At 28.5% G+C, this 27565-nt stretch overlaps 4 protein-coding genes across 10 annotated transcripts; 3 read left to right on the top strand and 1 right to left on the bottom strand.

The window, feature by feature from the left end:
* Positions 1–845: 845 nt before the first annotated feature.
* On the top strand, positions 846–11479 carry LOC126551363 (uncharacterized). Its single transcript, XM_050204461.1, has 4 exons — positions 846–1292; positions 4526–4623; positions 8382–8513; positions 8829–11479. Exons 1-4 carry the CDS (start codon positions 1281–1283, stop codon positions 10918–10920), a joined length of 2334 nt encoding a protein of 777 aa, XP_050060418.1. The 5' UTR covers positions 846–1280; the 3' UTR covers positions 10921–11479.
* A 292-nt stretch (positions 11480–11771) lies between these two features.
* Positions 11772–14081, top strand: LOC126551365 (dynein axonemal light chain 4). 4 transcript variants are annotated; one of them, XM_050204473.1, is made up of 4 exons: positions 11772–12583; positions 12659–12741; positions 13093–13173; positions 13842–14081. In XM_050204473.1, the coding sequence occupies exons 2-4, from the start codon at positions 12673–12675 to the stop codon at positions 14001–14003; spliced, it is 312 nt and encodes a 103-aa protein (XP_050060430.1). In that variant the 5' UTR covers positions 11772–12583; positions 12659–12672; the 3' UTR covers positions 14004–14081. The 4 variants fall into 4 exon arrangements, with proteins under 4 accessions (XP_050060430.1, XP_050060428.1, XP_050060427.1 ...); XM_050204470.1 differs by having other exon boundaries at positions 12155–12583; positions 13090–13173; XM_050204471.1 differs by having other exon boundaries at positions 11772–12741.
* A 797-nt stretch (positions 14082–14878) lies between these two features.
* On the bottom strand, positions 14879–17479 carry LOC114128192 (cold shock domain-containing protein CG9705). Of its 2 annotated transcripts, XM_050204468.1 has the most exons (4): positions 17369–17479; positions 17013–17279; positions 16681–16803; positions 14879–16610 (listed from the first exon to the last, which is right to left on the bottom strand). In XM_050204468.1, the coding sequence occupies exons 2-4, from the start codon at positions 17138–17140 to the stop codon at positions 16454–16456; spliced, it is 408 nt and encodes a 135-aa protein (XP_050060425.1). In that variant the 5' UTR covers positions 17141–17279; positions 17369–17479; the 3' UTR covers positions 14879–16453. The 2 variants fall into 2 exon arrangements, with proteins under 2 accessions (XP_050060425.1, XP_050060424.1); XM_050204467.1 differs by having other exon boundaries at positions 17013–17420.
* A 2950-nt stretch (positions 17480–20429) lies between these two features.
* On the top strand, positions 20430–27249 carry LOC114128182 (transmembrane ascorbate-dependent reductase CYB561-like). Of its 3 annotated transcripts, none has more exons than XM_027992634.2 (7): positions 20430–20560; positions 23103–23140; positions 23920–24071; positions 24184–24325; positions 26275–26483; positions 26633–26787; positions 26870–27249. In XM_027992634.2, the coding sequence occupies exons 2-7, from the start codon at positions 23137–23139 to the stop codon at positions 27033–27035; spliced, it is 828 nt and encodes a 275-aa protein (XP_027848435.1). In that variant the 5' UTR covers positions 20430–20560; positions 23103–23136; the 3' UTR covers positions 27036–27249. The 3 variants fall into 3 exon arrangements, with proteins under 3 accessions (XP_027848435.1, XP_027848436.1, XP_027848433.1); XM_027992635.2 differs by lacking the exon at positions 20430–20560 and adding an exon at positions 22864–23020; XM_027992632.2 differs by lacking the exons at positions 20430–20560; positions 23103–23140 and having other exon boundaries at positions 23889–24071.
* Positions 27250–27565: the final 316 nt, after the last annotated feature.

Raw genomic sequence — 27565 nt, 5'->3', positions numbered from 1 at the left:
AAAATATTTTTTGCAGCTTTTAAAGTATATTTTGTTTCAATCATATGGTGGCTTGAACCTTAATGTCATTACGTATATTATTATTTTACACCTACAATACAATTTTTAAATATCTACCTAGTTATACTAATTTTAACTTAATTATACCACTAGGAACCTGTTTTTATGCAGTTTATTGTTTTACTATAAATATAACAAGTATTGAAGTTTTTGAGCTTTATTTTTATAATTTTGTGTTCAGAGTTTTTGGGATAAGTTAGTTGAATATAAATAAATTATAAAATACCCAGCTTAGTAATAGGAGATGATACAACGTATTCACTCAAAGTCGTTATTAATATGTAATGATTTTTCATTTAATTTAAATTTAACACTTTAATGATCCTAACAAATTAGACTCAAAAAAGTACCACAAACAATAGTGGGGTTTTTTATTTTTATTCTATTCAATACTTTTTATCCCATACTATGAAATAGTATGTAACATAGTGAATCTGTCCAAAAAAAAAAAAAAAAGAAGTACAAGACCTTTTAATTTTGAAGTGAAATTTTTTAATAATATATTTCTATTTTAATAGCAATAATTCATATTGGCTTTGAAGATAATGGACATTAAAAATAAAAATTTAAGCAAAATTCAAAATAGATTGACTCCAACAAAATAGAAATGATTAAATTTTGTTTATACATTTTAAACTTCAAACAAACAAAAGAATAACTTCATTTAAAGTTTGAATCCATTCATTTCAAGGTCTACATAATAATCATAGATACTTAATAATATATATCATATCATATAATATATATGATTTATTTTGCAGTGTAATGATAATGATGAACAAATGAAATATTTTAAACAAATTTTTATCTAAAAAAAAAAAAAAATCAAATTCAAACCGTCTAACTCAGACAACAGTCGCTTACAGTATAGACACGCGCACTATGGTGTCACAAAACTCAAAGTTTATGGCGTATTGGCGACTTATAGATTGGTGGGGCGAGATGAACATGCGTTGACGATGTGTTTCGGTATCACCGCCGCCCAAGATAAGTATATTATTATGATTAGGTGTTATAGTATCATAGTGCTTGCCACCGGCGATGGTTCACTCGCTAAGATATTATCCGCATTGTGCACGAGTGTGTTGTTTATAACATTGTTAATATTTTACTAATTTCAATGTTCATGCATTTTTTTTTGTTCAAGCTACAAATTATTCTGGTCGTTATTGCACTCTATTGACCATGGATGTGATATAGCCTACAACGCGATCGTCAATATGAAAGCTGACGTGAGTACAAAACTATATTTTTAAATTTATTATAATATAAATTATATTTATACTAAAATTCTGATAATAAGTGATAAGGTATGAAAACTTTATTCCCATCTATTCATAATATAATAATTTAAGTATCAAATAGAGAGATGTGTTTATAAAATTATCAAATAAAAAGTAACTATATCTTATATATCCTTTTCTTTAATAAGTTGAATAAATTACATAATATTATGTATGATTGAATTTTTACATAATACTATTACTGTGTAAAAATTAAAAAAAAAATTAAAATGTCTATATGGCAATACAAACATGAAATAATGTATATTTATAATATTATTCAATACTAACTTATACACTGCAGTTACCTACTGATTTTTTCAACTTACTTTACATATTATCTTATTAATTTAAGATAAGATTATAATTGCTAAAAGCTCTGATTAGTTTCTTCTATATCGCCAATAAGGGGTCTTTCCAGAGTGGGAAACATAAAACCAAAATTAATGTAGGTAGTATTATAATATAAAATAAATCAACAACTTTTTTAATACTACTTAAACCGAAATAAATTATTATTATTATACATTATTTTTTACACTTATACCTATATATTATTAGTCGTTTATCTGTTTAATATCAACTTACCTATCTACAAGCAGAAAGTAACACCTTAATATATTGACTGATTTCAAACAACTACACACTACAATTATAATAAATAAAAATAAAAACACATTTTTATATTTTTATAGATATCATGATAATAAATTAATAACATAATATTCTTCTCGATTCTTAAATATAATTTATCAAATTTTAGATAAATTAATTGATTAATTTAAAAAATTAAGTAGTATATTTTAAAATATTTTAAGCAAATATTTAGGTATATACAAATATACAAATAATTTATTGGACTGAAAAAGTTACATTATTAATGCTTTTTTAACTAAGAATATCTTCCGAATTGTAGCAGTTTTATAACATTGTTCAGAGAAAATGCAATGGACAGATGTTTCATGTTGTTATTGTTTACAAACTACAACCAGCATGTGCAATTTAGATATTCCCTATAAATAAATTAAAATATAACGACTGAAATACGCAATTAATGGTGTCAATGTTTACCTTACGTTTCAAAATACATTTTAATAGTAAGATTTCTACATAAACTGTTTTTCGAGCTAAATTTACACTTTACACCTATTATTTTTTACTTAATATGAATATACGTATATGTCACAAAAAAAATATAAAATTTTAACCTCCCTCTGTAATTGGCAATATACTAAGGAAGTAATAGCTATACTACTTATTTGATACAAATTATAATCAATATAATATTCAAAATGTGTAATAATTGTTTTAGTCGAAACTATTCATAAATAATTAATATTTAAACCTGTACATTTTGGGTTTTATCCATAAATTGTATACCTGACTACATGCTTATTTAGTATGTATCGTTAAAATAAATAATAGGATAATGTTCATTAATTAAAAATTCAGTTAGGTACGAATTTATTATTAATCCGATATTAGTAATATTAGATAATTTTATTCTATTACATAATATTGTTCGGAAGTAAAAATAGTTCTTTTACAATATTATGATTTAGATACTAACTACTCTAATATTATAATACTCAATTCATCGATCAAGATTCAGGATTAAACTTCGTGCTGTAAGAACAAAATAGTCAATCATTTCTACTCATTTATCGTGAAAAAGCGAACGAGTGGTGACATTATGTTTTTAAATCAACACCACCAATAACTTGAAATAATTATATGCAAAATATGTCTAGACTAACATTGATAGCTGATTAGTTAAAGTTTAAAACTATTCCCAGATAATATTACCGAACAAACACGAAAATTTACCGTAATTGTATTAATTTACAAGAATTTTATCAAAAATATTATTGTACGTAGGTACTTCATAATAAATATTATCTCTGAGTAAAGTAATACCAGATCAAAGAAACGATATCTAAAACGAGATATTCAAATGTTATTCAATATAATATTTATATACCTAATTAATTGTTAAATAAATATCTCTCATCAGTAGCGCCAAATGGGTATTTTAAAAGTGTTGCCAAAATTTAAGCAAGCCAACCTTTTCTAAATACTTGAGTATTTTATTTGACGGTGCACGTGTGATGTTGAATGGTTTTACTTTTACATTTAATATTTTGATGAATTATAATTATCAGCCATGTGTTTTACACGTACATTATACGTATTATGGTTAATACGTATAATATAATAATAATTATACACTAACTTTTATTCATTAGTCATCCATGATTGATACGCTTGTAAATTATATGGTAGGCCAATAAAACACAGAAAAAAATAGGGGTGCAAATATATATTTATATATATATATCATCGTAAAAAATATGACGTATCTACTTTTAATGGTATCATAATGATAATTTTATGGACTAATTTTAAATATTGAATTATTTAAATTAAAGACGACATTTTTGAGCGATAGGATACTCCAATAATTTATATTATTGTGCAAATAGCTTTATTATAGTAAAACGAAAAGTACCTATAAAATACTTTGTACAACTCGTAAGTAGTTATACTTCTTATAATACGCTTTAAACTTTAGAGATATTAGACTATGCACTTATTGCACTCGCTTTGTCTGAAATTCGTTAGGCAGTGCATAATATAATTTCGATGTACGTAGCAATTTTAAAATACTGCTGGGTGATTCAATTGATATTTTTTTAACATGAATAGGTGACGGAAATACGCGATTACCATATATCGATGAGTTAGTTATTTGGTTAACTATACTACAACTACTGTAATATGCTGTGAAGTTCTATTTTTTTTTACTTTAAATTTAATATCTTGAACAAATATTAACGTTTACGTCATTTTGTTTAAAGGACAAAAGGGGCTTCTAAAGAAATAATTGTGTTTAATTGTGAGCGTAAATGAATGGATACTTTCTGAGTAATTAATTCTATTGATCGTATACAATCATATTGCATAACGTATAGGTACCTAATCCATGTTCTATTCATACAGACCATGAATGTATACGTTTACGATTAATTATTACATTTTACTAATATTGGCTAATTCATAATTTTATGATATTGTTCAATGAACTTAATTGTACTATTAATCATAAATTATGTGGACAACCTTTAAACCACATGAAGTGTTCATTTATCTAATAATACTGTTTTTATTTTTTGTTTGTACAGAACATTAGAATACATTTAATTATCATCACATTTATTTTCTTCGAGTCATGGATAGCTGCTATTGACATTCGAAATCAAGATCTTAACAACTTAAATAAGTAAGTACCTATCACTATTTTCCGTACTTACAACAAATTTAATTTTTATTTAATACATGTTTTATACGTAAACATACGTATAAAACATTTTTTTACGTATTTGTAAAAAAAAAAAAACTATAATTTACTGTATATTATGAGGTGTTTGAGAAAATATTTTTAATTATCTAGAATTAATGAAATTAAGTTTGACTAACATTATAATTTTAAAGCAAGGTAAATAATATGTGAACAACGTTTAGTACATATTAAATATAATGTATTTGTGTTTAACATATGATTCATAAAGAATAAATATTCGTATTTTATGAATATAAACCTGTACAATAATTGTTTTCTTTATCTTAAAAAAGTTAATATTATAGTTAAAAAATATTTCTGTAGTTCACACTTTTTTTAGATATTATTACCTGTTATAACAGTAATTATAAAAAATAATATTATTTGTTTTTTTTTTTTTGTAAGCTTATATTAATAATTTAATAGTATTATAAACAACTACAAATTTACAAAAAAAATGTTATATTAATAACCATCAAAACATTAATAAAAAAAACTTCTCATAAAATATAGTCTATAAAATTTTTATTATAGACAACGAGTAAAATACATAGAGGTTTTCAACCTATTTTAGTGAACTAAAAAGAAAAAAAAATTTACTGACATTAATGTTTTAAGACACTCAAGTATAAATATAATAAAATTGTCATTACCAGCACTAATATAAAAATATGCCAAACGTATAATTTATTGTATGATTTTAATACTTTTGATTTCTTATATGTACATACAAATATTATTATATAAAAAAAAACTATAATTTTTTTTCTAATTTCGTTTTTGAATTATCGATTTAATTATATAAAGTATATTAAGTAATGGTGCATTGATATATACGCTATATATACATAGGACTTGTAAGTTATATTCAATAGTTTAATGATTACACTTCTTAGATAGAAAGTTTTGCTTTATACTTTTATATTGGTATGAATATTACTTAAAATATTGTATTAAAAAATACGAACCTTATTAACTTACCTTGGTTAGTTTAATTTTATATTGTTTGTGTTTTGAGTTATTCAATTATTCTTACTTATCAGTCTAAGTCCTAAAAAATGTTTATAATAATGTATACTCTAAAATAAGAACTGACGGTCAAAACATTATGTCAATTTTTTATTTAGGATTATTATTTATACATTTGTATACTATTTTTTTTTTTTTGTATTTAGTATAATATTATATCATGATTCATAATATAAGTATAGTAATGTAATATGTTGTAACGAGTAAGTAATTGTATAATGTAATTTTATTATGATACTTATATGTAACTACAAGTATTTCGTGTTCATAAAATTGCAATACGCAAGTACTCATTATCAAAAATAAATATCAATCATATACTAAAGCATTAATACTAAAAACGTCGAACTACGTTGAAGATATACAGCATTGTTAAGAAGATACAATTTTTTCTGAAAAACACTACTATCGGCTGCAATCTAAATTTCATTCATTTTTTAGAAGTGTCAACAGCAGCTTTCAAACAGGTACTTTATAATAGTTACTTTAACTTATGTATTTAATTTAAAATATTATAAACATAGGAAATGTTCTTTTTTTTGAGTAACATACATAGGTATTAGGTGACATAGGTGATGTTGTATTAGGTTAGTACATTTTAAGTACATTTTAAATTTTCCAAACTGTGGTGATCTCTCAACTGTATAAATGCAATTAGGTATTTAAGTTTGGCACATGATAAAAAAAAGAAGATCAAACTATCGATTTTGGTTATTTGCATTAATTAATAATTCTTCATAAGAGCCATATTTTTCATATACTTATGCATTTTTTTTTAATAATATTTAGCAAACCATTTGCATAGTTTTGTCCATATAGTTTTAAAATATTCACACGACACTTCAATCCTCATAAAATAAAAAAACTTATATGGAGAGAAACAGCAAATATTAAGATACTTGATATATTATATTATATTTACAGTAAATAAATTAAACGGTTTTTTAGGTGTTGATTTACAGGCATAGGTACATATAGATAACAAAGCAAATGTATAACTTCCATAGTTCCACATATTATAGCACCTATTATGTATACCTATTTTTTAAGTTAGTAAAGTATTTCCTTTTTGTTGTACAGAAATGTTATTAGTTAGTAAATATTTACTACACTTTAATATAGGTAGATAATATTTGGTATACAGTATATTATAAAGTACTTAGCTATACCGCCATCGGCAATTGGCACATGTTTATTCACAAGACTCACAATTCTCATTTATTGTTTTAATAGGATAAGGATAATATTGAATGATGTAGTATGACCTACATAGGTACACATTACACCTAAATATCTACCAAGTATACAAACTGACTGTTATGCGTAACTTTTAGTGTAATAATATTATTATAAAAAACTTATATGGAATATTGTATTACATTTTGAAGCTATAGATTCTTTCAAATAAAAGTTTTATGAAATTTCAACTATAAAATTATTCATATATGAGTATTTCTGAAATTTTGAAGAATGTTGTAAACGTTTGAGGTTTAAATAGCAAAGAAATGTAGCTAATTATTTTTGATATTATTACATTGCTAATAGAATAAAATATAAGGGATCTTTTTTCAACAACTTTTGAATTTTATTGAATTACAACAAACTACAATAATCGATTTATTGAAAATTCCGGTTATTTTTTTTAAATTTTCACAAAAAATGATGGTATACTGTTCAATATAAATTTAATATACCCATAATAGTAACCCACACAACACCTAATGTACAACAAAGAGGTACCCACTTACCTTTCTTTTTATTTTCTTCCTAATTGTTTTAAATACACTAGAGATTTTTGATTTTTACCTTTACAGACTAGATCTAATTCATCATCAAAACTACCCTCAAAGTTTAAAATATGAATAACTTTGATAAATAACATGCTTTAAAAATATCAAATAAAAAATTTAAATTAAATTTCAATTAATTGTAATATTTAGAGAAATTTAATATAAAAATATAGTTAAAAAACATATTGTGTTTCGCGGTTATATTTCATTTTTTTTTTTTTAGTATACACCTACCGTCTAGATTCAATTTTCTTTAAAACCATCAACGATTTTGAAGATTAATTTATTATTTAATGATAATATCAAACACAAAAAATATAAAACAACTATAGTCATTTAGAACATTGCTGTATTAAAGAGTATAAAAATATATGCTTAGATAAGAGAGATAAATAATTAACTTTGTGGAATTATTTACATAATACCTAATAATATTGTACTCGTAATGAAACATCTAACGATATTATTTTAAATTAAGTCTTTACATGTCTTTTTTTTAGGCTGAATAATAGTCCAGACGCGTAAGCAAGAAACAGATTGTGGAATGCAGTGGAAGTCATCTAAAGATGACATCGACAAAAATCGATATTTTGTTCTGTAATTTTTACTGTAAACTACTAAACTTATATTGTATTCCAATAATTATTGTGTAACGAATAATGATTAATTAATTCACACGCATTTTGTAGTAGACCTGTATAGTATACCAGATATCTACTTAGAAATTATTTATTATTATTTTGGAAGTTAAAATTTACTTATAACATATTATAACGATTTATATCTAATTTTTATGAAATATTTTCAATCCAGTTTTATTATTATTTATGATTGTTGTTCTATTACATATTATGTTAATTAATATCTGTATTATTATAGGACAAAGACGGACGACTATGAAACCACATTGCTTTTGGACGATGACGATGACGATGACGACGATGAAACCAATTCTACGGTTAATCCAATAAAGCATAACACAAAATTGTTTAACGCCGGTGTCGTTAAGAGGTATGCATTCATATACATACGCCTGCATAATAGTGTGCGAATTTTAAATATTTTATTTTCATAAAAAACCTATTGGCATTAATTGCATTATTAACATCGCTTAACTTAAATTAAAAAAAATAAACTAATAATAATTAGCCAATATGCATTCTATATATAAGGTGGATAATATAAAATGACGGATGAGGATAGTTTCACAATTACGGGACTGTGAAACGGACCTAGGTGGGGCTACAAATTAGATCTTTGTTTCCGCCGTATAGCTTGTGAGTCAAAAAAAAAAAAAACTAATTCACGATTTTTGTGTTCTTATAGGACCGACACGGAATTGATATGTCGAAAAACGTTCGAATACGACGGCCAAACTTTGTCGCACTGTTACGACGACTCTCACTGCAAACTGTACGGCGACTGTTGTCGGGACAGTAAGTTCTACGCGGAACTGGATCAGACCGTGGCCGTCTCCGGAAGCGCGTACAACAACACCCGGTACGGGTGTCACCACATGGACGGCACGAACGCCGGGCGAGCGCTGATGATCGGCAGGTGTCCGCGGGACGCGACGGTGCATCACGAGATTCGCGACAAGTGCGAACGGCGGGCCGACGATTTCGTGTCCGCTTACCCGGTGCAGTCGACCGGCGACGGGCACGCTTATAAGAACGTGTGGTGCGCTTGGTGCAACGGCGAACGCCGACGGGTGATCTACTGGAAACCGCTGTTCCACTGTTCCGGAAACAACGGCCGGACGACGGTCAGCGTCCGGCTGGAGAACGCGTCCGACCACACGCTGTTGTACCGGAACGGGCAGTGGTACTACGCCGACTACGCCAACCGGACTCTGCTCACGTGCGGCTTCCGGATCCAACGGCCGGCGGCCGACGACGACGACGCGACGCCGGACACTCCGCCGTTGCGGCCCTGCGTCAGCGAGGGGTCCACCAAGATCGTGGACGGATGTCCGGACGGCACGCCGGCCGCCGCGGCCCGGGCTTGCGCGTCTCACACGTACACCGTGTTCGAGTACCGGCCGGCCGGCGGCCAGGACATGCGCGTGTTCCGGAACGCCGACTGCGCCCGGTGCAACGGCCTGACCACGGGGCACCTGATGTGCGAACCGCCGCCGCCGCCGTTGAAATCGCCGTTCGGCTTCGGGTCGCTGTTCGCGGTCAGGGCGGCCGGCAAGCGACGGGACCCGTGCGCCCCGGACGAGATTTACGACGTGCCGGCGGCCAAGTGCCGGAACGTGATCCGGGACGAGCTTCCGGGGTCGTGCATGACGTACGTGACGTTCGGCCGGAGCGAGTACGACGACCGGACCATGGACAACGAGACGGCGTACGTGTACGTGTACAAGAAACGCGTCCGGTACGTGACGGAAGTCCGGCCGACGGTGGCCGCTCCGGGCGCCGCGTCCCTGCTGTGGGTGTGCACCGACGACGTGGAAGGGCTGCTCCGGCCGTACGAACAGTCGACGTACGCCGTGTACCTGTCGTACGCGGGCGTGGCCGGATCTTGCGTGTCCGTGGCGGCGCTGGTCGCCCATCTCGCGCTGTTCGGGTGCGGCGGGTGTTGCGGCGGCGGCGCGGCCGAGCCGAAGAACCTGCCCGAAAAGAACCTGGCCAGCCTGTCCACCGGGCTGCTGGTCGGCTACGCGGGCTACCTGTCCGTGGCCCTGCGGGCCGTCACGCCGGGCGACGGGCTGCCGTGCCTGGCGTCGGCGCTCACCACGCAGTTCGGTTTCCTGGCGGCGTTCGCGTGGATGTTCGTCATGTCGGCCGACGTGTGGATCGTGCTGCACGCGTCCACCAAGAAGCTCCGGGTGGCCGGCGGCCAGCGCCGCGGCCGGTTCGCCGTGTACTCGCTGTTCGCGTGGCTGGCGCCCGCCGCGCTCACCGGCCTGTCCGCGGTCATGCAGCTGCAGCCGCGGTTCGCGGGCCCGCTGTTCCCCGAGCTCCGGCCCAACTTCCACTACGACTGCTGGTTCCGGAACCCGCAGTCGCTGGTCGCGCTGTTCGTGCTGCCGGCCGGCACGGCGATCGCCGCCAACTACGTGTCGTTCTTCGGCGCCGTCCGGCTGATCGCCACTTCCGACAGCGGGTTCAAGGCCGACGACAGCGCGACCTGCACCGTGAACCGGACGCGCCGGAACCTCAGGATCTACGTCCGGCTGTCGCTGATGATGGGCCTGGCGTGGGTGTTCGCGCTGATCGGCGCCGTCACCGACACGGACGTCGCGTGGACGCTCAACACGGCGCTCAACTCGCTGCACGGCGCGTTCGTGTTCGTGGCGTTCGACTGCAACCGGAACACCGTGCAGAAGTTGGCCGCGTTCCGGAAGCGACCGACCGCCGTTTCCGAAACGCAGACCACGTCGGCCAACACGCCGCTCAGCGCGTCCACTTAGCGGGGCCGGACGTAGTTTTTCCAAAGCGCGTCGTATACAACAATTATACGACGTTTGTCGCGGTGTAGTGCATATTATTATTCGGTGTAGTGTTGTATAGCTTCGGTGTAGTCGTGTATTTGACGCCATCGTCGAGTGCACGACGGTCGCGTGTCACGCCGCTTTTGCAGGACGACGACTGCCGCCGCGATTCCTCGAGGATATTTTCCACCGCTATATTTTGTTCGCGTTTTGTAATTTATATTATTTTATTTATTATATATTTTGTATAATCACGGAGGTTTGAATGTCATCACTGCAGTTTTACCCACATGATATTATATATTTTGTATTCCTTATTAGGTATATTTCAATGCTATGATCCCGCCAATTCTCCGTCTTACCTTTTCAGACTGCACATTATACCTAATTATAACAGTAGGACGTTTCAATCGTTGAGTTTCCCCGTAATAATTACCGACAAAATAAAATAATATAAATGTAAGGCTAGTAAATGATTTTTCAGCTATACAGACGATTTTTTTGCAGTTTGTACCAAAAAGTAAAGGAATATTTCTTATTTTTTTGTTTCTGATTTCACCTTTCATCCTATCGCATTCGTAAAAAAGTATTTTATCTTTTTTTCTTTATTTTATACTGCGTAGAAAATCTACTGATCTCTGACAGCGAGGGACACTACAGTTACAATACGCGTATATGATTGATGATATTGATGTATAATATAAATAGGATGACGGATGGAGCCACCTGTGTGTATAACACTACCTACAGTACAAATGTACTTCACATTATTATTATTATTTATTAATTATTATACTAAACAAAACTCGTTGTATCGTTTAAGCTTTGGGAGTCTAGCAACAGTATTATCAAGAATTGTGTTGAAACTTTAGATCAAAAGGTTAGAGTGAGTGCCCATCGCCAAACAAACTTATTTTAGTAAAAACAATTTTTTTTTTTTTTTTTAATTTTTTACAATGTAACAACGATACTTTATTATTATTTTATTTATTTTTAAATTCAAATAAATTAAGGAAAAATTAAAATACTACATATCTTTAGAGATCTATCCAATGTAAAACATTACTTAGAAATATATAGATAGATAATTTTATAAGAGCACGTGTGTTATGTGTGTACCTACCTACTTATATTATGATGCAATGTATTGCGATGTATGATGATATTTTTAAAATAATTTAAAAATTTTACATGATTCTTATTAAAACAAAATAAAATTCATGTCTAATAATTCATTATTGAGTATAAGTTTAACGTTATTATTATCATCTGATTTCGTTGGAGGTAATTACCCTCAAAGTATAGGTAATAATAGTAATACAATTTCTAACTAAGATTTCTATATAACTAATATAAAAAATATTTAATTAACACATTTCGGTAAACTGTAAGTCATGTAATATGTAGATTTTCTTAATGCAATTCATTACATATTCCAGCGGAAAACGTATTATATCAGCCAATGAAATCAGCTCTAATGTGTATAATAATTATTATACGCTATACGTCGTTATTTATCCATAGCAACTCGCGCGTGTGAACATAGACGTCTAAGAATCAATAGTCGAACAAACATAAGTATACGACCGAAAGAGTGTTGCACGGCAGTCGTTACTTTCATAGTAGCTCTATTGGAGACTTAGTAAAGTTATTCTATAATTAACACATTCGTCCGTGTAGCATAATACGTATATTATACCTATATCTGAACAATTAGTGTATAGGTAGACTATGGAAGAGTTTGCAGATGCTAAAGAAGATGAAAACAAGAAAATCGTTCACACCTATCCACTGGTGCAAGTGAGTGTTCTCATACCTGAAGTTATGCTTAATATATAACTATATGCCTACATACCAGGATTTCGGTTGGGGAGAGGGCTAATAATCGTTATTACTTAAATGAATACTTTAATACCTATACTTACAAAGACATTTGGTATTGATTAAAAATATTAAGTATTGAATAAATGTTAATTTTACTATTTTTTTTTTTTTTTTAATAATTTCCATACAACAAAATTAATATAGGTAATACATTAGAGTTTGAAAATTCAAAAATTTACTAAACTTACTTTTCTAATACATATATAATACACTTAGTGTGACTATAATTGATATTTAAAAATAGAATAATATTTTCATTGTCAGCAGTGTGATATGTCAGAAGAAATGAAAGCTGAAACGGTTGAAGTTATAATAACAGCGTGTGAAAAATTTGGAACGGATTACTTTGTAAGATTAATCATTTTGTTAATTTTTTTTATCACGATTATATACATAGCAGTGAGCATATTTATAGGATTCAGAATAGATACAAAATAGATTTTTACGTTATCGTAAAAAGCTAGCTGATAGGTAACGTGCAAATAAATTGCTTTTAATACTATTTAACTATCCAATTAATTATCACCACTAAACACTTATTATGCATATCGCCTAAGTCCATGGAAAAAATACCCTTCGTAGATAAAAAAAATTATTTTTCTGTAATTATCAAAATAAAAGAAATCTATTTGCCTTTAAATCCTAACCCTACTAATAAATAATAATATATTATTCACCTCAAAAGTTCGTAATACAATTTTTTAAATTCCTATAGGCTTAACTAAATGGTCTAGACCATATAATCTGGCCTGGCTGCTACTGTTTAATGAAATTTAAAAATCACTGAGCGGGTAGATAATCACTAATCGCCTTGTCTATAGCAGTCGCCGCTTTATCACATACAATTTGTAGTTACAGTATAATATAATGTACAAAATTTAATTGAATGTATAACGCATCGAAATTCGAAATAAATTGGGCAAATAATGATTAAGGCTATCCTTTAATAATTCCTATACCACCACTGAATGATTCCTTTAATAAATAAGAGTATAATAATAACATAACTTTAACAGGCGGCGGCCAAGACTGTTAAACAAATGCTCGACAAAAAATATGGTCCACAATGGAACGCGGTGGTCGGAGAAGCGTTTGGCATACAGATAACACACCAGACCAATACGTTGATGTACATGTTTTTCGGTGGCAATCTTGGTATTTGTGCCTGGAAAATTTGATCGCAAAAATGAGACTTAAAGTTGTTTCAAAATCATTTATAATATAATAGAATTAATAGAATTATTATACAATTATAATGTTGTGTGATATATTATTATATTACGAAATACTAATTGTAATTTTGGATCTGTAACAATATCAATAACGCGTCATCAAAATAAATAAGTAAATATGAATAATAAATGGTTTTGAGAAAAAAATATCGATTGCAAATGGTTGTTATCATCGAAAATACATTTTTACAATTTATTTAAATCTTGTATCTGAATGGACAGTCTAGACTCTCGAGTCTAGTTGATTGTGTCTTGTGTGATTAAGTATTAAGATAAATTTATAAATTATAACCCAAATTTTTTTTATTTTATTCAGAAGGATGACATCTGTCACAAACTGTCAATATCGGGCACTAAAATATATATCGATGTACATGGATAATAAGTAGCTAATAGAACTTTTAGAAACATTATCATCATAAAAAGTTGTTATTAACTGACAAACACATATTATTAAGGATTAGTTGTAGAAAATTGTACAATATTAAAAAAATATACTTTTTTAAAAAAATCACAAATCACTGCATTTTTCAAAAAATAATTTTTTATGTTAATATATTAGAATAAATTGTTTTTTTTTTTTTTAGAAAATTAACGTTCTGTTAAGGAATGAGGAAAAAAATATAGTTCAACATTTTCAATTACAAAATTAAAAAAAAAAAATATCAATATGCATTGTCAATTTAAAGAGCCAATAATGAAACATCGAAATATATTATGATACCTTGATATACCTACCTACTTTTACAGACTCGCAGTCTACTTTTTAAATTTATTTTGTTAGATAAGAAATAATAATAATAATAAACATAAAACACAAATTTACCATCAACAAATAACTGGAAATATTATATTAATACAATTAATTTATCAACATTTATCTACATTCTACAACATATATCATATTCAATGTTTTTACTTATAAAACTTAAGTTTTTAATCAATTACATCAAATTATTAAAGATTACAAAAATCATTTAATCAAACTATTGATGTCAATTAGGGAGTTATACAATATTGAAAATAATATTAGTATAAGTAGTTAATGTCATTTAAATTTACAAACAATTAAAACAGTTTATAATCATTAATCATAATAAAAATAAATACATGTATATGATGGGAAATGAACTAATTACCAAAATATTAGCTAATTAAAATGATGTTACAATAAACAATATGAGTTTTATTTAAAAAATTAAGGGGAAGTAAAATTTTCATAATATATTCGTTAAAAAAAATGCATTTATAATATTGGAGTATATTTTTATATACAATTAATACATAATCAATATACATCAATATTAAAATGCAATACTAAATTATATTTTTTAAACATAAGCAATGCGGCATTAGTTTTAAAAATGTATAATCTAATAATCAGAAAATATTATGCTAAAAAAAATAAAATTATAGACCATTCATAATATACAATGTTTTTTAAATACATAATATTATATATCTGTAAATGAATACAACAATAGTATACAAATGTATTATTAAAGTAACAAATTGTATAAGGTAACGAATGTGATATATTTTTTAATGGAAAACCATACACCATTAAAAATAAAAATGTATCATTTTATACCAATTAATATTATTACAATACAATGATAACTTAAACATAATTGTTGTGTATTATAAAAATTAACTTGAAAAAATAAAGGCATATATTATAATATACTGTTATTTATTTTTTGATGAACACACATATAATTTTAATCGTATGGTAGATATTAACCTATTTTAGGAATTTTTCATTACATAACAATTTTGTTGTTTGATTCTAGTTCACAGCATTAACTGACAAAATTCAAAACTGTAGGTTATAATACAACTGATACAAGTATTAAATTCACAGGGCAAAAATTGATTTGATAATAGTTTACCTTTGCTGCATTGCTTTTAATAAATTTTTACCATTAATATAATACATTTAATATAACACTTTAAATATATGAATTTCTGATGTTAAGTAGCAATGGATTAAATACACACATAAAATTACATTTGTATAAAATAATTTAATTAAAAAATAATTATTATAAAATTGGGTAAGTTTTTTCCTAATAATTAATTAATTAAATGTTTGTCATTTCAAAACTTGATATTACACGTATAATGAACAATTAATCTAGATTGATATAATATCTATAGAACTACAGAAGCAAATATCTTATAAAATGATGTATAATTTGATGGATTATTATATTTTGGCACTTAGCTAAGATAAAAAAAAATATCAGTATAACTGATAAAGTCTCTTCGTTATATTATAGAGCATGGACAATATTGGAATGTACCAGTTTTAATAAAGGTTTAGATATTTGCGAAACATCACACATTAATGGACATATTTGTGTACAAATTATCACTAGAACATCATGACATATTTAATTGTTTTCTGGCGAATCCCACTTTAGATGCACTTGAGGTGTTAAATTAACAATTTCCACATGCACGGCTTGAAACTTTTCTAATTTTGGAGGAATAGGGCACAGACGATAGTGTACTTGATCACCGGGTAACGGAACATATTCTCCTTCAATACTAAAAAAAAAACAGCATGCCATTAGTAATAAATCAAAATTAATATTAAAATCATAACAATATGTCTTACTCTGATATATGAACAAACGTGTCTGGATCACCATTGTCCGGAGTAATAAAACCGTGTCCTTTAGATTTGCAAAAGTACTTGACCTTTCCGGATACTAGCGGATTCTTAAGAGCAAGAGCAGACCTGCACTCAACAACAAAAATGCATGGTTAAAACAATAAAACTCGCATTAGAACCAAGACTAATGACTCGTGTAGCTTAACACGATGGTCGATTCACGAACTCATAACAAGTGCGTTTCGCGTCAGCCAAAAACAGACGTCGTCTTTATACAACAATACTATCATAACTCGTAGGCAATTTCATTGTAAAAAAATTGTAATTTCACTCACGTTGAATCAGTTCTGGTCCGTCTGGTCACTATAGGGCTCGGGGCAAGCATGCCGATCTTGGTCGGTGACAGGTGACTGGCAAACTTTAACGATTCCTGTTCACAGCCGTTGGTGAATGATTCGCTCATGATGCTCAGGTCTCACCGTGGTCCTTAGAAAATTGGACGCGACGTACCGGCGTGTACGGTGCACGTTGACAAGACAAAAACGATTGAAGAACGATATTACTGCGTCGAACGAGGATTAACGATACTGCAGTGTGAAAATCTGAAAGTGAAAAATCCCTAAGCGTCATACAAAACACAGCAACAGTGGTTATAACTTGTAAATCGTAAAGTTGTTAGACTTTCGGTAACCTGATAAAACGCTTAACGCGGTGTGGAGTGTGCACTGCGCAACGAATAATAATAATAATAATAATAATAATAATAATAATGTTGTTGTGCTAACATTTTGCAGTATAATATTATTATTGATAAGTAAAAATGAAGTCTCGCGTTTCAGTAATACCAACGTTGGCGGAAACGAAAAAAAGCAAAAGGAGAAATAACGTAACGTGTTTCGTTTAAGGTGTATCTTAAACCGTGGTAATAATATTTTTATCATTTATAGTCAAGTTGTTGACTTCGGAACGGGATCGTTACAATTAATATCTATTCGTCTTAAAAACAAAGTGCACTACATTATAATTATTAATTACAAGCTACCCGTAATATTTCTATTGATTATCTATGCTTTTTACGAAAAAAAAAACTAATAAAAATGTACATATGATTTAAATTGCAAACCACATCGTTATAATTTATGTAAATAACTATTCAGTACCTACCTATTTGATTTAGGTAGGTACCTATTAATTGCGTTTTGCGACGTGCCAGATTTGTTATAATATTCTAATACGCATATTCCATACGGCATGCGCACATCCGCTTATTGGTATTACGTGATATTATGAATTATAATTAGCAGGTAATCTCACATTCTCACCTTTATTTCGGTGTATCGATTCCAATGAGACTGTATGCAATCATACGGTGTTTCTGAATTGGTTCCCGGGTCAAAGCATTTTCAATTTTCCTTCCCATTTTATACAGACTTAAGACTGTCCACGTAATAAATACCTAAGTAAATAAATAAATAATATAATAATAACGTTTTTTTTTTTTTTTTTTTAATAAAAGTATAAAATAAATATTAACAAACATACCTAATAACTTTTTAATTCGTTCATTTTTTTTCTATTAGTATTGTAGTATTATTGAGGTAAAAATGTATAACAAACATTTTTTATAAACTCTAATCTATTTATTTTATTATTTTTATATTTAAGATTTTGTAGTTTTTTTGTACTCCACAATTTTACATAATATGTTTCAATTTGGACTTATTTTAAAACGAAAATGTGTAATCACTGTAGGTACGTACACTCTGCTGTTATTACGTTGAATTACTGAATGCCGTAGGTACCGTTTAATAAGTAACGACTAGATATCCGTTCATATCGATAATATAACGCCGGTTTGATCACGGTTTTTATCTAAATGACAATTTATTTCATTTTATACAACTGTACGTTTTAAAGATGGGAAATATGTTATAATAATATTAACGATTTATATAAATTGGATCCTATCATCTGACAAGACAATTAGCGAAAAGTACCTATGCATTATTAATAAAATAGGACTGAATTCCTAGCGTCATAGAACCTCAGATATGATCTGAATATTGTTGACGACTTGTAGTAAGTCTTGATTTAAAACTTATTAAATGTTTATAACAATTATATTCATTTAATCCTACTAATACACATCAAGATTAAAAAAAAAAAATACCTATACATTATTGTAGGCCAAACAGGACACGTTTTCAGCATATTAGTATATAATTCATATTTTGGATGGAACGGTCTCCCAAATGATTTGTTAAAACTAATAAAAACTGTAAAAGTAATTATTTTAATTACCTACATACATTGCAATCGATTATTATTTTCTCCATTATTTTGTAATTTGTATCACTATTTAAGTTTTTGTTTTATTTATGATTATGATACTATATAAATTGTTCTGATAATCTAAATGTCATCATAAGTTATTAATTAACTTCTAATAACAATATTATCATAATAATATAATATATAACAATAATATTACGATGTGTGTTTCATATGAAAGTCATCAAATAATTAATACCTATGAATAATATGATTAAATCTTTAATAATAATGCAACACCCTAAAATGACAACTATAGATTTCACTTTCTTTACAGGAATAACTTCAATATGAAGTAGAAAATAGAAACTTTCTAACATAATAAAAAAAAAAAAAATACCAAAACACCCACATCTTTATAAAATCAAAACATCCATTCAGATTCTAAAAAAAAAAAAACATCATTGTATAACCAATATATATTCATCACTCCAGTTATGAGTATAATACAAACTATGCCTATAATACCTATGAAATTTTAGTTCTCAAAATATCTCATAGGTAATAATTGTTTGTTATAAGCTTATATAAACAACAAATTGTATATTTGCAATATTATTGACTAGCACTGTTTTTTTGTACTGATATATATTTTGTTGCACCTTTATACAATGTATATCAGTGGTATATATTTGCCGTATGCATACTTTTATAATATGCAAAATACTTGTATGTATAATATTCCCTTTATGTATGTTTGGATAATTATTGTCACTTTAACTCCTAAGGCCTAAATATATTTTACAAACAATCAAACATACATAAATAAAATATATATGAATAACTACATACTCTATTCAGAATGTAAAATTAATAAATACCTGAATTGTTAGCTCTTAAATATGTACCTACACTTCAGTTTAGTGGATAGAATCAATGTTTTACAATCATAGTCGAGTGATCACACGATTAAGGACGGTGTAGAGACATGAATACAGAACATTTTGTTTAACGATTTGGGTGGCTAAAAAAAGTGTACGTGTTGAAGCCTGAATGTATCAATGTTGGTACAAGTACTTATTATAATAATTAAACAATAGATTATTTGTAACTCGAATAAAAAGTGGAATAAAATACATATTATAATCAGAGATATTATAAGAAGCTATTAATGTTTTATGTACTTATAATTGTAACTAGACGCTTTAGACAGAAAAGTACAAGAAGATATAATTTTATAATTAGTTATCGAAAATTTATTGTGTATACAACTATTATAATGTCGGACTTCATAATATATTTTTTAAATAATATTATCTTATCAAGTTTTATAAACTTACTTAAAAACAGTGTATATTAAAACGATTATATATTAATAACTACCTACTATGATTTTCTTGACATTGTTTTTTTCAATTTTTTTGAAGTACCTAGGATATCTATTTAAAAATTGTTTGGAGTCTCCCTACTCTGTAAACTATTTTACATGTATAAATATTTTCAATAATTTATTGCATACATTTATTTACAATTAATTGTTATTTGTTAACGACTGCAATTATGGTAATAATCAACAAGTCTTGAAACTTCATTATACATAATATACCAACTAGTGAGTATTTATATTTTCCATTAATTATGTATAGTGTAATTTTAGTTTGCTAACTAAAAAATAACTAAGAAATACATCATTCACATTTTCCTACTAAACAATGTACTAGTTAACTGTGTTTTAATTGTTATGTAATTTAATTTAAATGTTTACTATTTTTTTTTATATATTAACTAGTTAACAATATTATTTAATTGTTTATAAATTGTATAGAGTATAGACTATAGACTAAAATTTTTGCAATGTGTATCAATTTAAAAACTGTACGTATAAAACCGGTGTTTTCAATAATATTCAGTTTTTTAATATGTAGGTTTTGGGTCTTCATTTTTCAGAATCGGTTCAGTTAGGTATTGAACTAAAATTGAACTTAACATATTTTTATATTTTATTTTTAGTTTAGTTTAATATTTTATCACTATGATACTTTGATCATTAGACACTTAGTGTTACTTCCGAATTACGATGCGTCAATGCATTGACTACATTTTTAGACAAGTATCTGCAACTTTTCTTAAATAGTTTTATTATAAACTAATATAGGTAATAACAATAAAATAATGTGTACAGAATGTTATGTTAAAGTGTTTAAGGTGTTAAGGTATATTCTTATTATGTTTCAGTGTGTATGTACTTATACATTTTTTTATTATACAAACAAGTTTCAAGTTTCTGCGTACTTGGTCGCTTTTTCAGTGTCAAGATAAACTAAACACTTTGAAATTATATAAGTATATAATATATTATATACGATATACCTATATGTTATTATTATAAAGTAATTTATTCATACATTCTAAGAAGAAACTATGAACAATCTATAGTACCTACAACACGATTGTTGCACATTTTTCTAAATTGACTTTAAAATCACTATAGGTATACTACATAGTAAATATTTAAAAAATAGGCTGTATTTATACATATATATATTAAATGGTATATGACTTTGTAAATTATTTTGTTGTCAGACAAATACGCCTGTAATATATAAATGAAGTTGTGAATTAATAATAGCTAATAAGAGTATTCTATAGTGAATAGGTGTAAAGACAATAATATCATGAATACAACCGATTTTAAAATTCGTACACGTTTTATTATTTTAAACATAAATATATTACTGTACCTAATGTATTTTAATATTATTTGGTGACTGGTGTGCAAACGTGTTGTTATTGTTATGATTTTCAGGTCAAATAAGGAAAACGTGCATAATCGTGCTACATTAATAGTACACAGGGTGAACACCAAACGTACTCTTTCACTTTTTATCTTCAATAATAAATTTATTTTATTTGTGGAATTTTCAAAATATACTAAAAGACTACATTTTAAAATTCTCGAGGTTTTCTGTACTTTATCAAGTGTTCTATACAGAATCAACTTTTGTTTTTCAAATGAGAACCCCTCTTTTTCTATTGTAAATTATTTAACAGATAATTTTTTGAAGGTATTGCAGACGAAATATAATCGAATTCGTGTGAGTTAGTTGTGAGTTATTTTGTGCACTAAGGAATAAAGGTCTATGGTAAAGGGCTTGGAAAGCATGGGGCCTATGGTATCTAATTTGAAATTTTTAGTTATTAATATTAATATTAATTAATAATTATTAATCTATCAAAATGTATAATTTGTAAAAATACTCTAAGTACAATTAATTTATAATTAAAAGTAAACAACGAAGGCAAACACGATGCTTGTATAAAACTCTGTATAGTAGTCTAGTCAGATAACGAAAAGTGTTTTCTATGTTCACTTTTATCACCTGATACTAATGGACAGTGACAGTATATCACTACATGCAACTATGTAATTTTTAAAATCATATAAGTTAATCTACAGCTTAAAATATACTTAATGACGATTAATAACGTCTTATAATTTAATTCGCACTAGTCTTAACACACTCATTTAAAGTAATACTATTAAATAATTTATCCAGAGAGCATGTTTGTCAAGAGAGAGATATAGGATAGGTGTGAAAAGTGTGAAAAGTGTTGGTCCAGTAAAGTTAATAACCTATACAATATTATATATGTATATGTATTGTTGTATATTGTGTTATTATTTATTTCGAATTTCACTAAAAATGTTAAACACTATTATATATATTATATACTCATAGTTGAATACTACCTATATAGTCAATAAAATTGTTATTTTTAGTAGTTCACGGACAAAAATAAACAGTTTTGTGTGAAAATTGAACATTTCACCATTCTGGTCATTCCAGATGTTATAATATGTTTGTATGTGCTTATGGACAAAAATATCTTTCAATATATATTATATGCAGTATTGGTTAGTTGTTTTTAAACATAAAACGGACACGGTCGTGGTGAAACGTGTGATTTACTTTATTCCTTCAAAACGTTTATCGTGAATTTGTCAGTGTATAATATAAAATATTGAATGGTATTATAATGCAATGAATTGCAAATCACTATCAAACTATAAGTATATTTATTAATGATGACTATTTGGCAATAATATATTTTGCAAATCATAATATTTATTAGATATTTGTGATGTATTTTAGGTGCTGAAATTATTTGCAGTATTGGATATTAAAAATGGGTATGTTTAAAATTTTATTGTATCTACTTGTACTATAATATTTGTACTACTACTAGTATTATATTAATAACTAGTGATAATTATTTATCGTTATTCATCAATGATAAAATATTACTTATGTTTGCGTAAATCGTAGGTACTATATTATTTGTAAAAACTTTTAAAACAATTATTGGCTTATTTACACACCTATGTTGTTCTTAGGTAAATAGAGTATAGACGTATACTTAAGTATCAGCACAGTATATTTTTATTTGAAGTATGGTAATCGTATTTACTTAGCAATATTTTCCGGTGTACAACGTCAAATTCTCACAATCTCTCGTTTACTCATTTACGCATATTTAATCAGTATAGGTAATCATTAAACATTTTCTTAAAATTATATTACGATATACATTTTAGTTTTTATACAATTAATTATCGATAAATAAACGAATAAATGAAATGAAAATGCATCAATGAAATGCTTTAATATTTTATTACGCATTTAAATACTCGATTAATAAGTTACACCGTCGTAATCGTTACATTGATTGGTCTGAAAAAACTGTCACGTATCGTGAAACATTTTCGTAAAAAAACGTTTAAACAAACTATCATATTATAAAATATTATACTAAAATTTACAATTAAAAGTTACAGTCATCGACTTGGTCATCGCAGTAGCTTAAAACACAGAAATAAATTATTTAAGTGTCAAGTGTGTGACTGCGAAATGACTGATGATTGTATTTTTGATAACCACATGTTACTAGTTGTTCTTATTTTTATTGCAGTTACGGTTGCGGTAGAGTTAGAAAATGATAGCATCCAAGAAACGCCTACGCCGAATAATAATTGTGTTTCAAATAAACGGAACGGTCATAATATAAAACTCAAGAATAACGATCAGATTCCTGGCTATTTGTCAATTTATACAATATTTCAGGTATTTTATTTTTTTTTTGTTTTATAATTGACGACAAATGTTAAAGTCGACAACATTAATTTTTATTCTTGTAAAAATAAATAAATATATATAATCCAAAATTTGATTTCAGTTCATTGGAATATTACTAATATTATCCGTATTTTTATGGCTACAAGTTTATCGCACTGGTTTTGGTTTTAGCGGAACAATAAAAATATGCAATTGGCATCCTTTATTAATGACAATAACGTTTGTTTATTTATTTGCAAACTGTAAGTATTTATTTTAAAACATTTAATAAATATTAATTTATTTGAATTTTTATATTTAAAGAAGTTATAAGTATATTATGAAACTCAATACCAAAAATATTTAGGCGTTATAATTTAACAGAATATGATTAATTGTTATAAATTAGGTATATCAAATTTTTAGAATGTTTAAATTTTGTAGCATTAATAAAAATAGTAATTTATAGCATCTGCTAATATAGCATCAAGTATTTATATGACAGTTAAAGTATGATTTATCTATTTATTATATGACATGTAATTTAATGTTTCGATGTAAACATTTCAATCGTTTAAAATTCCGAGCGGATCGATGAATGTATTGGTCTCGCAATCATAATTTTTTCTATGATGACACTTTTTGAATTTCAAAAGAAATGCTTTAATTTTCAAGATTAAAGGTAGATTTTACGGTTAACGAAATTGGCTTTGTTAGTACTTTAAGTGGTTAAAAGTAAAATCTTTGATGTATAGTTAAAATAGCTTAAGTTAAAAACTAAAACGACTAGTTATTAGGATGAAAAAACCAAACATTGAAAAATCATTCGAAATCGTCGATAATAAGGTCTTGGCTGATAATTAATTAAATTCTATATTTAATGTACCTACATTATTCAAAACGTATAAGACGTAGATGTTTGAAACTTTTACAGATTGTTTAGATTGGATTTTCTTAATATCATTTAGTTTTCAAGATATTTCGCTTATTTTAAAACTATTTATAGGCATTTGAAATATTATTTTTTTTTTATGAATATTGATAACATTTTTTGGGCTAAGTTGAAATATTTGGAAATTGAATACGAAGTTTCTTATTTAGTCTTATTAGTCTAATAGCTATTCAAAAACTTTAAGAATGTATAGTCACAATTTTACAACTTTTTATTATTAGCGTTTGAAGTTCAAATATTGACAAAAATTTGTTAAAATCATGAATATTTGCAAATTATGTTTTAGTTAAAAGTGTATAAAAAATCTTGTATACATTTTCAAATTTTAGCTACTTATACAACATTTTTTATAAATTTTTAAGTTTACAATTTTATAATAATTATAAAAGAAGTTAAGCGTTGGCTATCGTAAGTTTAAATTTTTACGAAATCGAAAATTACGATTTACTATTAAATAATTCTAGATTTTTGTTATAGTTAAAAATTACTAGTCATAGAAACTTAAAACGTACACCAGTTATTTAAATTGGCATTTTATGTACATGATTTAATTTTAGGATATTCAGGTCATTAAATTATGAGCCAACTTTTTCACCACCCAGTTGAAAATATTTCCTAGGTTGACAAATCATCTCCGTTCAGAATTGTTTTTGTATACAATGATACCCATCATTGCATTCAAATTTAACACATCCATTAAAGTGACCTACTCTATGTCCGTTTGACATTTTTACCAATTATTTTATATCAGAATTATTTACACACATTATAATTTTGCATGTATTTTAGATTTTTTAGACGTATTTAATATTTGTAGACGTATGAAATTTTTGATTTAACTTCTTTTTTTTATAAACTTTAACAGGAATAGGAAGATATAATACAATAATATTATAATATGTGCGATACTTTGAGCAAAAATATCTCAACTTTCATAATAACTAATAGAAATAAATTTAAATTTATATTTATATTTGATTTACCTATTACAAAAAATCTTAAATATAAATTAAACTCTTCAAATTAATCAAAATATTAAATCTAATATAGGCCAATAATTATTATTATGTAAAAAATACATATTTTATCAAAATATAACTAATTATTTAATTTAAAATAGTATTTTTTTTCTTTTTCAACAATACAACATTTTATTAAAATAACTTCAGTTTCTTTAAGTTAATATTATAATTAATAATATTAAAATAAAAAAAATATTAATATTCAAATAAAACTAAATTACACGTGTATTTTTTTTAGCTATCCTTCATTTCAGAAATTTCCGAAATACTACAAAACGAAAATTAAAAATGCAGCATGCAGCAATTCATAGTTGCATTATCATCTTCGGGGTACTTGGGATATGGACTGGTTTAAATTCAAATTTAATTGCTAATCCACCTATTCCAAAATTTTACAGTTTGCACAGTTGGTTGGGAATTATAACTGTTATAATGTTTCTTTCACAGGTAAGTTAATTGGGAATTTCTTTTGTTAGAAATACTAAACTTAAATAGATTAAAAGAGTACCTACACAATACATGTATTATTATCAAAAGAAAAATTCTTAATTTTATAAAATGTAATATATTATGCATTAATTTAATATATTTTATAGTTTATAAGTGGATTAATATCATTTCTCTACCCTGAAATAGCGATGAAATATAAAGAAGCTGTTATGCCTTATCACATTATATTTGGTGTATTGACGTTTGCATTATCCATTGTAACTTCAGTACTGGGATTTAGTGAAAAAATCATATTCGCAGTGTATGTATCAATAAACTATTAAAAAATAACCAAATAAAGTTTTAAATATTAATATAATATAAAAATATTTTTATTATTATAGGAACCAGCAGCATGGACATTTACCGACGGAAGGCCTGTTTTTAAATTGTGTAGGGATAGTATTAATTTTTTATGGTGCATTGGTCGTGTATATATTAGTCAAACCTAAGTATAAAAGATCTTCTAAGCCAGATGACGGAGTGACACATAATGGGGCTACACATTAATTTTAATTTTGTGATTTTATATTTAATTAATTTTAATGAACATAATATTAAAATCACCAACAAAAAGTCTGATAACTACAATATGTTACAAATTATCTATCGTTTGATTTTGTTTAACCAAGATAATATTGCCATGTTCTTAAGCTATGCGTTGTATTTAAAATATTATTATGAATTATTTTTATTATACTTATTGATAATCAATCAATCTAAACTGATCCATTAGATGATTAATCGTTCCCAAACACTGCTTAGTGATCAGTGTGTGTGTGAAAAAAATACATTTATGTAAAAGGACATCGCTTAATATCAAGTATTCTGTGTTGTGTTACATAGTAACCGTTTTGTAATAGGTGTTGTAAGGACAAGATTCGGGTTGCAAATATAATATGGATAGGCCTCAATTTTATTCAGAGTTCTCTGTACGTAAATAGTTGTCGTATGTCGTAACATTTATGAAAATCGTATTATCGTCTATCGACCACACGTCTCTATAACGTCATATTAATTAATATAATCTATAAAATGTA

The sequence above is a fragment of the Aphis gossypii genome, chromosome 3 (genome assembly GCF_020184175.1).
Source record: "Aphis gossypii isolate Hap1 chromosome 3, ASM2018417v2, whole genome shotgun sequence".
Classification (NCBI taxonomy): Eukaryota; Metazoa; Arthropoda; class Insecta; order Hemiptera; family Aphididae; genus Aphis; species Aphis gossypii.
The sequence above is the reverse complement of the archived record's forward strand: the minus strand, read 5'-3'. Positions and strand labels throughout refer to the sequence as shown.